This window comes from Podarcis cretensis (assembly GCF_951804945.1).
Source record: "Podarcis cretensis genome assembly, chromosome: 16".
Classification (NCBI taxonomy): domain Eukaryota; kingdom Metazoa; phylum Chordata; class Lepidosauria; order Squamata; family Lacertidae; genus Podarcis; species Podarcis cretensis.
The window spans coordinates 637,430-651,754 of NC_137186.1; the positions used below are offsets into that span (position 1 = coordinate 637,430).

At 50.8% G+C, this 14,325-nt stretch overlaps 2 protein-coding genes across 2 annotated transcripts in view; both read right to left on the reverse strand.

Annotated features, from left to right (window-relative positions):
- LOC307205600 (uncharacterized protein) overlaps positions 1-14,325 on the reverse strand; it is a 286,408-nt gene that overhangs the window by 116,034 nt on the left and 156,049 nt on the right. The gene's annotated exons all lie outside the window — the stretch shown is intronic.
- Positions 1-14,325, reverse strand: part of IGSF8 (immunoglobulin superfamily member 8) — a 32,458-nt gene that overhangs the window by 10,886 nt on the left and 7,247 nt on the right. Inside the window, exons 2-4 of the mRNA XM_079958086.1 lie at positions 11,796-12,173; positions 7,004-7,483; positions 4,909-5,334 (exon numbers count right to left, since the gene is read on the reverse strand). Of these exons, the coding sequence (XP_079814212.1) occupies positions 4,909-5,334; positions 7,004-7,483; positions 11,796-12,173 (1,284 nt within the window). The remainder of the gene's footprint in view (positions 1-4,908; positions 5,335-7,003; positions 7,484-11,795; positions 12,174-14,325) is intronic.

The window sequence follows — 14,325 nt, forward strand, 5'->3', positions numbered from 1 at the left end:
CCTCTTAGTTCCCCATCTGGTATGTAGAGTGCCCCTTTGTAATATAGTTTTCTGTTCTTTTCCTCAAAACCCCCTGCGTTCTCACCTGTCTCCCTGAGTTCCCTAAGTTTTTCTTGGGCATATTCATCGTTCTCAATACCCTCTACCAGTTCTCTTTGCCCCACCAATGCCGCCCCACAAACCCAGTGGTCCTCCGAGATGATATGTCTTTCTTCCGCCCCTCCTTCCCCCTCCAAGTACTCAGGTTTTCTGGAGAGAGCGTCCGCCCTGACATTCTCAGCCCCTGGCACGTAGCGAATTTCAAAATTGAACTTGGAGAACTCTTGCGCCCATCTTACTTGTCTCTGGTTCAATACTCGGGCTGTCCTCCAGTATTCTAGATTTTTGTGGTCTGTCCGCACTTGAACCTTGTGTTGCGTCCCAATCAACAGGTGTCTCCATCTCTTGAACGCTTCGTGGACGGCGAGTAATTCTCTGTCGTACACTGTATAATTCCTCTCGGATTTGTTCAATTTCCTCGAGAAGAAGGCACACGGTCTCCATTCTGACGTATTCGGCCCTGGCTGCAGGAGCACGGCGCCCACCGCTCTGTCAGACGCGTCGGTTTCCACCCTGATCGGCTGCTGCAGATCCACGTGTAAGAGTTGTTCTTCCAAAGCAAATGCCCTCTTTAAACTTTCGAAAGCTCGCTGCGCTTCTTCCGTCCAGACAAATTTCTTCTTACTGCTGAGACAATCCGTGATGGGGGCTGTTAAGTGGGCGAAGTTCTTGATGAACTTCCGATAGAAGTTTCCGAACCCCAAAAACCTCTGCACATCTTTCTTAGTTTTCGGTGGCCTCCATTCCAGCACCGCTTGCACCTTGCTAGGATCCATGGCCAGCCCCTTGTCCGACAACCGGTACCCTAGGAATTCCACCTCCCTGGTGTGAAACTGACACTTCTCCAGTTTCACCCACAGCTGGTTTTCTTGCAGTTTCCTCAGTACCTCTCGTACATCTCGCACATGCTGCTCTTCATCCTCTGAGTACACCAGTACATCATCCAAGAACGCAGCGCAGTTCTTGTAAAGCAATGGTCCTAGTACGTGATTCATGAATGATTGAAATACTGCCGATCCCGCCTGGAGGCCGAAAGGCATAACGCAGTACTCAAATGCTCCCAAGGGGGTGAACATAGTGGTTTTCCACTCATCTCCCTTTCTCATACGTATCAGGTTATACGCCCCCCTCAGGTCCAGCTTGGTAAAAATCTTCCCTTTTCTCACCCGGGTCAGAATGTCATCGATTCTGGGCATAGGGAAAGTCACGGGTTCGGACACTGCGTTTAGGGCCCGGAAGTCCACAATTAATCTTGGTTTGTCTGAATTTTTTTTTGTCCACAAAGAACACTGGGCTACCCCCCACCGCTCGTGACTCTCTGATGAACCCACGCTTGAGGTTTTTGTCAATAAACTCCCTTAGCTCCTGCATCTCCCTGTCAGACATTGCATACACCTTGCCCACTGGCAATTGTGCTCCTGGGAGTAAGTTGATTTGGCAGTCAAAGGGTCTGTGCGGGGGTAGTTTATCTGCTTCCCTTTCGCTGAAGACGTCGGCAAAATCTGCATATTGTCGTGGTACCCTACCTTGATCCGTTGCTTCTATCTTTGCTAACGTGGCCTGAGTGCCTACTTGGCCCCCTTTTTCCGTGCAGTGTCCCATACAATGTGCTGACCCAAAGGAAACCACTCTCTGATGCCATCCCACAAGCGGATCATGCAGCGCTAGCCAGCTCATCCCCAAAATGATGGGCGCTCCTCCCAAAGTGGCTATATTAAACGCTATCAGTTCCGTGTGTCTTGCCACCCTCATTGTCATGGGAACAGTCTGCTGGTTTACTTCTCCCCCCAACAGCGCCCTCCCATCAATCATGGTCACCTGCAGGGGATTTTTTAAAGGGATGGTCTGTATCTGATGTGCGGCTGCAAACTCCTTACTCATAAAGTTGCAGGAGCTGCCTGAGTCTAATAGCGCCTTCACCTTTAGTGGGTGTCCGTTTGCCAGCTCCAGCAATACCTCTATTACAAGAGCTGGTCTTGGGGGTTCTGGCGTGGGCACATTTACTGTTCCTTGGCCTGGCTGCTGTGCCCCGACGGTGGCAGCCAGGCGTTGGCTTTTACTTGCTCCTTAGCTCCTTCTCCCTCCTCCCCAACAGCTCCCGCCATTCCTTGCCATTCCTTTCTTTGCGGACAAACTCTGGCAAAGTGACCTGGCTGTTGGCAGAGAAAACATTTCTTGGCGCCTTTTCCCTCCTTCTTCCGCCCTTCACTGGGGTTTGAAATTGCGCGCGCGCGCGCTGTTCCGATTTCCATCGGCTCTGCTGGCAGAGAAGGCTGCTCTGGAATCTCTGGAATGCGGAAATCCCTCCAACGCTCCCCTTTCCCTTCCCGCTTCTCCAAGGCTCTGGCCTCCTGGCGTGATCCTATGGCCAGCGCTGATTTAGTCAGATGGTCCATAGACTCCGCCCTGGGCCCCCGGGAAAGTTCGTCTTTCACTGCCGAAGATAGTCCTTCTTCGAACAGCATTTGTATCGGTTCCGCTGACAAATCCCAACCTAATTTATGGATCAACATGGTGAACTCAGTCCAGTACTCACTGACAGATCGGTTCCCTTGTTTACATGCCATTAACTGCCTGCGCGCCACTCCCTGCTCAATCTCGCTGGAAAACATCAGATCCATGGCGCGAAAAAACTTCCTTGTGTCCCTTAGGGCTTCATTATTGGCTGCCATTAGTGGCCTCACCCAATCTTTTGCCCCGCCTTCGCGATGCCCAATCACATAAGCAACCCTCGAATCCTCATCAGGAAAATCATCAAACTGCAGATTGAGGGCATATTGCATCTCTGTCCTGAAGGCTTGATAATTCCTGGGATCACCCCCAAACTTCTGCACCAGTCCAGGCACTTTCCTCGAGAGCTGGGCGGCTTTCCCCTTTTCTGCATCATGAGCCCTCCTCTCCTCAAGCCTCGCCGTTTGCAGAGCTAACTGTACCTCCAACATCCTGTACCTTTCTTCCAGGCTAGGACCGGCTGCAGCTGCTCCCCCATCTCCGGCTCCGGCTGGGTTGCTCATGATGCCTCTCTTTGCACAAGCTGCTTTCAGGGACTGTCAGATTGCTGTGGTGGGATAATGAGCTGCTTGTGCGTTAAAGCTTGATCCCTCAGAGCTCACTCAGTGTAGTGAAGCCCTGCCTTGAGCGGAGCCCTTTGGGGTGGCTCCGTCAGTCGCTGGTAGAATCTGACAGTGGGCGTTTGCGGAAACGTTTCCAACATAAAAGCTGTTTCACGGACATGCGCCTCCTGGATTCCCTGCGTGACAGTTTCCGGCGAGGGGTGGGGGTCCTTAAAGGGTGTCCTGATACCTCCTCACCGTTCTCACTGGAAGTATCCCAGAGCCTCCCCTCCGACTCCCTTTCCTTTGGAGCTCCCGCACTCCCCCTACTGGTTCCCTCTTCTGCTGAAGTGTCTCTCCTATTCTCCTGGAGCCTTCTCACCACCTGTCCTTCCGATGGCAGTTCCCTGACAAGTAGGCATTTAAAAATTGGCACAGAAGGCGACCGCCTGGTTCTGTTTGCCCTCTTGATTTTACATTAACTAAAAATACATATTCAAAAACTATGGTTCTATTCAACTGCACAGGGGATTTTTATTTTTATTTTTACAGTTTATTTCCTCTTCCTCCTTTTTCTCCTCAAACAACCTGGGCAGGCAGGTGAGGCTGAGAGGGAGCGACTGGACTAAGGTCACACACACACTGAGCTACTTCAGCTCTGCTCAGATGCTTGGAAAGCCAATGTGAATTTTAACCGGCCTATTTTAACTTTCCCCATGTTTTAAACTATTGCAATTTTCCCTTGATTGCACTGTTTTGTCTTATTTAAGCCATTTGAGGATTGTTTTTACAACAAAGCAGTGTGTTTTATGAAATAAATGTACAGTCGTACCTCAGGTTACAGACGCTTCAGGTCGCGTGTTTTCGGGGTACAGACGTACCGAAACCCGTAAGTACTGGCAGTTGCACATGCGCAGAAGTGCTAAATCGCGCTTTGTGCATGCACAGAAGTGCCAAATCGTGACCCGCGCGTGCGCAGACGCAGCGCTGGGAGTTGCAAATGCTGTGGGTTGCGAATATGACTCCCCGCACGGATCATGTTCACAACCCGAGCGTCCACTGTAAATGAATAAATATATGTAAAGGAGGAGGAGGAGGAGGAGAAGGAGAAGGAGAAGGAGAAGGAGAAGGAGAAGGAGAAGGAGAAGGAGGAGGAGGAGGAAAAGGAGAAGGAGAAGGAGAAGGAGAAGGAGAAGGAGAAGGAGAAGGAGGAGGAGGAGGAAAAGGAGGAGAAGGAGAAGGAGAAGGAGAAGGAGAAGGAGGAGGAGGAGGAGGAGGAAAAGGAGAAGGAGAAGGAGAAGGAGAAGGAGAAGGAGAAGGAGAAGGAGAAGGAGAAGGAGGAGGAGGAGGAGGAGAAGGAGAAGGAGAAGGAGAAGGAGAAGGAGGAGGAGGAGGAAAAGGAGAAGGAGAAGGAGAAGGAGGAGGAGGAGGAAAAGGAGGAGAAGGAGAAGGAGAAGGAGAAGGAGAAGGAGAAGGAGAAGGAGAAGGAGGAAAAGGAGAAGGAGGAGGAGGAAAAGGAGAAGGAGGAGGAGGAGGAGGAGGAGGAGGAGGAGGAGAAGGAGAAGGAGAAGGAGAAGGAGAAGGAGAAGGAGAAGGAGAAGGAGAAGGAGAAGGAGAAGGAGAAGGAGAAGGAGAATCTAAACAGGACCTGAGAGCAGAATCAGCTTTAACGGTTCCAGGCTGCAAAGTGTCCTTATCCCAGCAAAGGAGAGGGAAATTTGGGGACCCAAAGCAAGTTCAGTGACCCCATACGCACCTTCCGATTTCATGTCCACCGTCAGGGCCTCGGACCGGACACTGGCCACTTCGCGCAGCTTGTCGCCAGGGGAGCGCACAAAGGCCCACACCACGCACCGGTAGGAGCCCACATCGCTGGGCTGCGCCGACTCAATCCGCAGCTGGTAGGAGCCCAGAGGAGAGGCCAGTTTCTGCAGGGAGACGTGGCGCCGGCCGACGTCACGGTTGGCATAGCTGTCGCCCAGGACAAGCGCCCCATCTGGGTCCAAGCGGGCCACCAGGCGCCCTTCTCCCTCACTGCCCTGGCTCACTTCCCAGACAAGGGAGTAGACGATGTGGGGCAAAGGGGCGGCCTGGAGGCCAGAGGCATTGCAGAGGAGTTCCAGGGCTTCTCCAGAGCCGACACGGACTTTGGTGGGGCTGGCGGAGGCGGCCAACTGGCTGGCTGAAAGCAGAGCAAGAGAAAGTCAGGGGGGAGAAGGTCAGAGCAGCCCGTGAGAAAAGGATCAAAGGGTCCCAGCAGATCACAATTCTGACAGGAATCAACCATGTGATGCAGCAGCAAAAAAAGCTAATGCAATTAATTCTAGGTCCAGGGAAGTCATAGTTCTGCTCTCTTCTGCCTTGGCCAGACCCCACCTGGAATAATGTGTCCAGTTCTGGGTACCACAATTTAAGAAGGATGTCGACAAGCTGGAAGGTGTGCAGAGGAGGGCAAGCAGGAGTGTTTGAGGAAGCTGGATATGTTTAGTCTGGAGAAGAGAAGACTGAGAAAAGGTATGAGAGCCATCTTCAAATACAGTGGTACCTTGGTTCTCAAATTTAATCTGTTCCAAAACCAAAGCGTTCCAAAACCAAGGAATGCTTTCCCATAGAAAGTAATGCAAAATGGATTAATCCGTTCCAGACTTTTAAAAACAACCCCTAACACAGCAATTTAACATGAATTTTACTATCGAACGAGACCCTTGATCCATAAAATGAAAGCAATAAACCATGTACTGCAGTCACAAAATCAATCAATAGCTGAACTGTGGGATGCAACCTGAAAAGACGTAACCTGAGCTGAACGTAACAAGAGGCATGACTGTATTCTCCTGTTCTGCAGCGGGGGGGGGGGGGGGGAGAGACACAAACCAATGGATCCAAATTGCAAGAAAGGGGTTTCTGACAACTTTAGGAAGAGCCATTTGGCAGTGGAGCAAAAGGTGGTGAACTCTCCATCGTCGGAGGTTTTTTCAACAGAGGTGGGATGGCCACCTGTCAGGGATTCTGTAGCAGTGATTGCAGGGGGTAGACTAGAGGACCCTTGGGGTCCCTTTGAATTCGTACGATTCAACGAATGCAGGAATTGCAGCAAAGGAATCCCTGGCCGGTGGCCACCGAACCTCTGCTCCCAAACCACCAGCGAAGGCAAATCCGCCACCTTCCGAGGGAGCTCGTTCCACTGCCAAACGGATCTTCACCCTCAGACTCTCCCACCTCCAAGAGCCACAGTGGATCCCACTGCTCTGTGGATCCCTCCTCCCGAGGAAAACTCACCTGGTTTTAAACGCAGGGTAAGGAGTCTCTATGGGAGTAAGGTAAAGGGTAAAAGGACCCCTGACCGTTAGGTCCAGTCATGGCCGACTCTGGGGTTGCGGCGCTCATCTCGCTTTATTGGCCGAGGGAGCCGGCGTACAGCTTCCGGGTCATGTGGCCAGCAGGACTAAGCCGCTTCTGGCGAACCAGAGCAGCGCACAGAAACGCCGTTTACCTTCCCGCCGGAGTGGTACCTATTTATCTACTTGCACTCTGACGTGCTTTTGAACTGCTAGGTTGGCAGGAGCAGGGACCGAGCAACAGGAGCTCACCCCATCACAGGGATTCGAACCGCCGACCTTCCGATCGGCAAGGCCTAGACTCTGTGGTTTAACCCACAGCTCCAACTGCATCCCATTCTATGGGAGTATATTGTATTTAAAAATAGAGTACCAGAGTTTTTAGGGGGCTAACCAGGCTGGGATAGCTGGGATAGCAGGCTTGCTGGTTTTTGAATTTTTCAATTTCGTTGTTCTGTATGGGACAATGACAATAAAGATTATTGTATTGTATTGTATCGTATCATATCATACCTACGGTGTGGACGGTGACTTGAGCCAGCACCACCCGCTTCTCTGCAATCTGCTGCCAGCTCCCATCAGGATCCTGGATCCACTCCCCGGCGACACAGTGGTAGATCCCGGCGTCTTCGGGCCTCAGCCAACCCAGGACCATCTGGTACCGCTGGTCGCCCGTCTTGGCCAGCGACAGCTCTTGCGCCCGGTGGCGCTCGGTGAATCTCTCGCCAGCCTCCACGGCGAAGTCTCGGCGCACAGCGATCACCTCCTGCAGAGGCTGGACGTCCCTGGAGGCGTCGGGAGCGGACAGGCCGAAGGAGACGGAGAGGTGGACGTGCTGCGGGGTATGGCTGGTCACGGCGCACGTCAGCTGGAGGTCCTCGCTTTCCCAAAGCGTCAGCTGCAGCGGAGAGGCGGGCACAGCCCCCCGGCTGCGGAAAGGGGGCTTCGGGGCGGAAGGAGCAGCCGGCAACACGGAGAGCTTGTCGGGGATGACTGTGGGGCAGGAGGGAAAGCGGATCAGGGCCCCCCTCAGTCGCATCAGGAGAGGGGAAATTACGGCTCTGCAAAAATGGGCGTCTTAGACAAAACCGCACCCGAAACACATACCGTATTTTTCTCTCTATAGGATGCACTTTTCCCCCTCCAAAAATAAAGGGGAAATGTGTGTGCGTCCTATGGGGCGAATGCAGGCTCCTTGGCTTCAGCGATAGCAACGTGAAGCCTTCGGAGCACAGTGGGAACTCCAGCTGCTCTCCGGGGGCTTCAGGCAGCTATCCGCAAGCCCTCGGAGCGCAGCAGGAGTTGCCGCTGCGCTCCGAAGGCTTGCGGATAGCCACCTGAAACCTGGGGAGTGAGAGGGGTCAGTGCACACCGATCCCTCTTGCTCTCCAGGCTTCGCTTTGCTGGAGAGGTGCTGCACAGTTTTCCCTCTCTGTGCAGCGCGCCTTCAGCGAAGCGGGAGGAGAAATGGAAGGGGCTCTTTGCTGAAGGGGCGCTGAGTGGAGAGGGGGAGAATTTTTTTCCCCTGTTCTCCCCCTCCTATGGTCCGGTGCGTCCTATAGAGCGAAAAATACGGTACATCTGTTAAGGGGGAATCTGCGCTAAGGTGCTGGTGAATTTCCAAGGGGGGTTAATTGTATTTTCAGGCACTCCTTCTCCAAATTGAGGCATGCATAGACAGAGGTACCTCGGTTTTTGAGCGTCTCGGAAGCTGAACGTTCCGGTTTTCGAACGCTGAAAACCCGGAAGTCATTGCTTCCATTTTCAAACGCGCCTTGGAAGTCAAATGACTTCCACTGTGTGTTTTTCAGTTTTCCCAACTGGACTTGCAGCTAACCCTTTGTGCCTCGGTTTTCAAACGTTTCGGAAGTCGAATGTTTTCTTGGAACGGATTACGTTTGAGAACCGAGGTACCACTGTATAACACACATGCCGGTTAGAGAGTTGCACCGCACTGCAAAATTGAGAAAAGTGCAGATTCCAAAAAGTATGTTTGGGTCTGCATGCTGGTCCGAGAAGAGAGAATGAGGACGTTTCTCATGAAAAATTGGGTGGTTTTTCGTTCGACTCTGAGCCCACCTGGCTTCTGTGAGTTGTGCTCACTGCCAGTTGTACTGAAATTAATCAGCAAGGTGAACATAAGTTCATTCATTTCAATGGGTCTACACTTGAGTAGAATTTATTGCATTTCTACCCCTACCTTTTTCTCTAGGGCACTCAAGGGGGGCCACAGGGTTCTCCCCCTCCCCATTTAATCCCCACAACAATCCTGTGAGGTAGGTTGAGCTGAGAGAAGCCCTGAGGTCCCACGCAGTGCGTTTCATGGCTGAGTGCAAATTTGAACCCTGGTCTTTCCAACGTCATAATCCAGCACTCTAACCACTACACCGCACTGCCTGTTTTATTTTATTTTCCAGAGGTCCCAGGGAGAGCTATGAAAATTTAAAGCAGTTTTAAAAACCTACTTTTAAAAAACAACAACAACAAAAACTTCCATTTTAAAGTAAAGGTAAAGGTCCAGTTGTGGCCGACTCTGGGGTTGCGGTGCTCATCTCGCTTTACTGGCCAAGGGAGCCGGCGTACAGCTTCTGGGTCATGTGGCCAGCATGACTAAGCTGCTTCTGGCGAACCAGAGCAGCGCACGGAAACAGAAACGGAGTGGTACCTATTTATCTACTTGCACTTTGTGCTTTCGAACTGCTAGGTTGGCGGGAGCAGGGACCGAGCAACGGGAGCTCAGCCCGTCGCAGGGATTCGAACCCTCGACCTTCTGAACAGCAAGTCCTAGGCTCTGTGGTTTAACCCACAGTACCACCTGCGTCCACACTTCCATTTTACAGACAAACGAAATACATTTTAAATTCAATTTTTGTCCTGTCCTCCCTCCCAAATAAGCCCGGGGCTCTAAGTATGCCATCAAAGCATCTTGAAACCATTTTCAATGCAGAAGCAGACTGGGAAAGATATCCAGAAGGACATGAGAAAAGTGTGCTGGATCAGGCCCAAGGGAGACTATTGAGCCCACAGTGGCCAACCAGGTGCCCATTACAGGAAAGTCACAAGCAGAATCCGAGCACAAGAGAAACACTCTCTTCTCTTGCAGTCAATCTGGCTAGTACCCCTGATAACCCCCTTCTCCTTTATGAATTTATCCAAACCTCTTTTAAGCCATCTAGGCTGGTGGCTAGCACTCCCTCCAGTGGCAGGGAGTTCCACAGTCTAACTGCACTGGCTCTTGGTGCAGGGACAGAGAAGAGAGGTGGATACAATTTACTTTAATAAAAATACTATTTTTTAAAAAAAAACAACCAAGGTCCGCAATGAACAGAGGCAGGAGTTCCCAGCCCCGGAAAGATTTCTTCTCTGGATTTAGCTGCCAGGAGGACGTGGGGGCTTCAGATGGGGAGCCAGATGGGCTCCCTTCCTGCTCTCATGCCTGCCCCACGGCCCACCCCGCAGGGCTGCCCCACTCGGCAGAGCTTGGCCTGCAGACAAGTCCAGGCTCAGAAGCCATCTGCTCGTCCCAGCCGCTAAACGGATTAGCGGAGCAACGGACACAGCTGCGACCTCGGGGAAAATCACCATTGCTAATGCAATAAATCTCCACGTCAGATGACCGCGGAAGGTGCCTGCATCCCACAGTCGGTCCCAGAGGCAGCGAGGTCTAGTGGTTAGAGTGTCGGCCAAGGACCTGAGAGACCAAGGTTCAAATCGCCCCACTTGGCCATGAAACTCCACAGGGTGTTTTTGAGGGGATCCAATGAGGACCAGGACCGGGAGAGAACAGGGTTCGAATCCACTCACGGCTGCCCCGAAGCTCACAGGATTTGACCTTCAATTAACATAGTATTGCCTATTTAAATAGGCACTTTCCTGCACCTAAGGAAGTCAGGCTGCTGGATCAGACCATCTCGGCCAGCCATCTGTTCTCATGGTGGCCAAATACTCCGCAGGACCTAGGAATCCAGATAGACTGCCTGTGGAGCTGGAGGTTCCATTGGGTCATTGGAAGAGCCTACTGGATCAGGCCAATGGCCAGCTGGAAGCCCAAAAGCAAGCCCAAAATCAGAGCGCAACTCTCCCCCCTTACAATTCCCTGCATTTCCTGCCTCCGTGGAGGGACAGCCGAGCCATGGGAACGTCAGGAGAGTCTTGCCCATCAGAGCCAGCATGGTGCCGTGTTTGCCGAGCCTCCAGTTCCAGTGGCAGTCTATCTACATTCCTAAGTTCTTGGGCGAATTTGAGGAGGAAAACTCTGATGCTAAACTTCTCCTGCCTTACAGCCATACACATTCATGCGAAAGGCTTCGGGTGCAAGCCCCGAGAAAAGAATCCGAACCTGCTACCTTCTTTGGGAGAAGAAAAGGCGAAGGAGTAGGCCTTACACAAATCCCTAAGGCGGCTGCATGGCGTTTTTTGTACGCTTCCCCCAGCAACTCCTGCAGCCACGCTGGTGCCAAATGTCTTGCTCCGCTTTCCTTTGGACCAGCGAAGCCGGGGAGCGGGGGGCCTGGTAATCGGGGCTACCCAGGACCTCCAGACCCACCAACCAGGCTTGCACCCCACAGGGGTCACTTCAGTGCTGCCAACACAGCAAAAGCAGCACAGGAGGCAGCGGGCAGCAGGTCCTGGAAGATCTTCACTGGCTCCCAGGACGTTTCCGAGCACAATTCAAGGTCTGGGTGCTGACCTTGAAAGCCCTAAACGGCCTCAAAGGCCCAGTAGACCTGAAGGAGCGTCTCCACCCCCATCGCTCAGCCCGGACACTGAGGGTCTTCTGGCGGTTCCCTCCCTGCGAGAAGTGAGGTTACAGGGAACCAGGCAGAGGGCCTTCTCGGTGGTGGCGCCTGCCCTGTGGAACGCCCTCCCATTCAATGCCAAGGAAATAAGCAACTATCTGACATTTAGAAGACATCTGAAGGCGGCCCTGTTTAGGGAAGTTTTTAATGTTTAATGCTGTATTTTGTTTTTAATATTTGATCGGGAGCTGCCCAGAATGGCTGGGGAAACCCAGCCAGATGGGCGGGGTATTAATAATAATAATAATAATAATAATAATAATAATAATAATAATAATACCAGTCTCTGCAGCCACATCAAGTGCTGTGATTCTCCAGCGATTTGACTTCACCTCCATTGTCTCTTGAGACAAAAGGGGAATTTGACCCCTGGGAGAACAGGGGGCTGGGCTAGGAATGGCCCCCTTTGGCTGATCCAAAATGACTCTCCTTACACTTTCATTGTCTTCAACTCCCCCCCCCCCGTTTCAGTTCTGCCCCCCAATACCCCTCCATCGCCCCCGTACCTCTCAGCTCCACCTTGCTGCTGTACGTCCCGTGGTACTTGGAGTCGGTGGTGGGGGTGTAGCACTCGTAGACCCCCGCGTCTTCCGGGCGCACCCCCTTGATCCGCAGCGCCACGGCATCCCCCCGCAGCCGCTGGATGGAGACATTGCCCACCTGCACCCGGGGCGCGAAGACGGCGTAAGGGAACTTGGGGTCCTTGGTGCTGACCACTCCGATGGAGATGTCAGGGGCCGACGGGCGGTAGAGGAACCACTCAAAGTGCTGCAGGGTGGGGCCCTCGTACTCCGAGACGTTGCAGGGGATGGAGACGGATGTCCCTTCCACGCGGTACAAGGGCCCCGGAGGGAGGTGGACTTCCCGGGCGCCAGCACTCAGGACTGTGGGGAGAGAAGAGGAGAGGGCATTGCAGGACTGCAGGAAGGAGAGGGTCCACTAGGGGGCTGCGAGAATCACAGCTCACAAATCACTGACAGGTGGCCACCCAAGCGCTGCTTAAAAACCTCAGATGGGTCATGGAATTGCAGAACTGGAACCCCAGGGCTCATCTAGACCAACCCTGCAGTTGTCCTAGTTCCTCACTCACTTGGGTGAGGAAACACACTTGGGTGACTGACCTCAACCTAATTATGATAAGCTAATTACGATCTCTCTCTCTCTCTCTCATTTAATTATATTTTTCAAACTCAAATAAAAAAAAATTAAGGTCATATAAATAATATATATATATATATATATATATATATATATATATATATATATACATATATATATACACACACACACATATATAATAAATGTACCAACCAAACACGTACATAAATATATAAACCACATGTCTGAAGCAGCACAGGAAAACAGCCCTGAAACCATTTTGACTCCCAAACTGACCAAATGATTTCTCTGCAAGGTCGAAGGAAAATGGAAAAGCCTCTCCATTGTCTTTCCTTCACAAGTCCTGCATTAAGGGCACATTTAAGATATGAATAGGGTGTGAGCCTGTGACTGGCTCAGGAACTATGTATTTATCATTACGAAAGACTGGCCAGGCTCCCCAGGCAATCCTATCAAGTGACCATTAAACAGGTAACCTGCCAGACAGGAGGTAAACAAAGCACTCAGATTTCTGCTGTAGACCGCCCTTTCTGTGATGTAGGTATGATGTATCTGGGGGTGGTCTTGGACGGGCAATTTAAAATGTCTATATAAGGGCAGGCACACCTTTGTTCTGGGTCCTCCTCCTTTCCTGCGTGTGAGGGGAGCACCCTGTTGCAACAGATCAATAAAGATCAGGCTTACTAGCTGCTTTGCTTCTCAGTATTCTCTGCTTGGCCTCTGTTCTTTTCTCTGACCGATGGAGAACCTACAAAGGACTCTATAAGGGCTCTTGTGTCCCCCATAAGGGAATAAGGGCAGATTTTCGTTTATTACAAAACGTTTTTTGCAATGACCTTCAAATCAAAGAATTACATATTTCATGAGTTGACTTTCCCACCCTCGTCTCCACAGTGTTTTTGCTCAGACTTTTTCAGCTGCGTTATCTCTTTATCCATTACCAAAATTCCTGTGTTAGCAATTATTTTGTCATTTTTCCTTTGCTGCTTTTATCTCGAACACTGTCCGCAATTTCATTTGACTGCAGCGCTTTTCAAAATAGTTCACGTTCTTCTATAGAAAGTTCATCCTTTCGATCTCTTAATTTCGCCGTCAGCTTTGCCCTTTTCTGCCTAGTCCCTTATCTGAAAGCCATTCCTCCTCAGTTAAGTTACCGTCTCTAAGCCTAGCCTACCTCGCAAGTTTGTCATGAGGACGAAGGGGGAGGGTCAAATCCTGAGCTGCTTGGCAGGATGTAAATCAAGCCAAGAGAAGATGGGAAAACAAGCAACGAGAGACCTTTGGTCGGGTGTGAAAACCGAATTATGGGGCTGGGTTTCAGGCAGAGTTCAGCTGTAATCTTCATTGTTTTAATGATTAAACGCAGAGCTGGAAAAAGCAGTTAATTCAGCAACAGGGCTATGAAAGGTCATGTCGGCTAATTCCACCAGAGTGGTAGAAACAGCTGGGAGTTGACATCCGGGTGGGAGGAATTACTGTTTTTTTGTTTATATATATATATATATATATATATATATATATATATATATATATATTACATATGATTCCTAATAATCATATAACATAATTTTTTGTCTTATACATTGTTTTAGACTTCTATCAACCATATCTGAAGGTTTTTCCATCTTTATCAATTAATCTACATTTCTTAATTTCCTTATTACTTTTAATTGTCCTTAACTAACAATTCTCTTCATAATCGTCTCTGCAATATTTCGCATAGTCCTCCTTGCAAAACTTCTTGCAATCCGAATTATTATTATTTTTGAGTGAGGTGGGGCTTTCCTACAAGAAATAACTCAGGGTAACAAAGTACCGCCTCCCATCTACACAGCAGATGCTTCTTGTTGCTTCTTTGCTGGTTGCTGATGGGTTTATTCATAGAATCATAGAACTGTCGCATTGGAAGGGACCCCC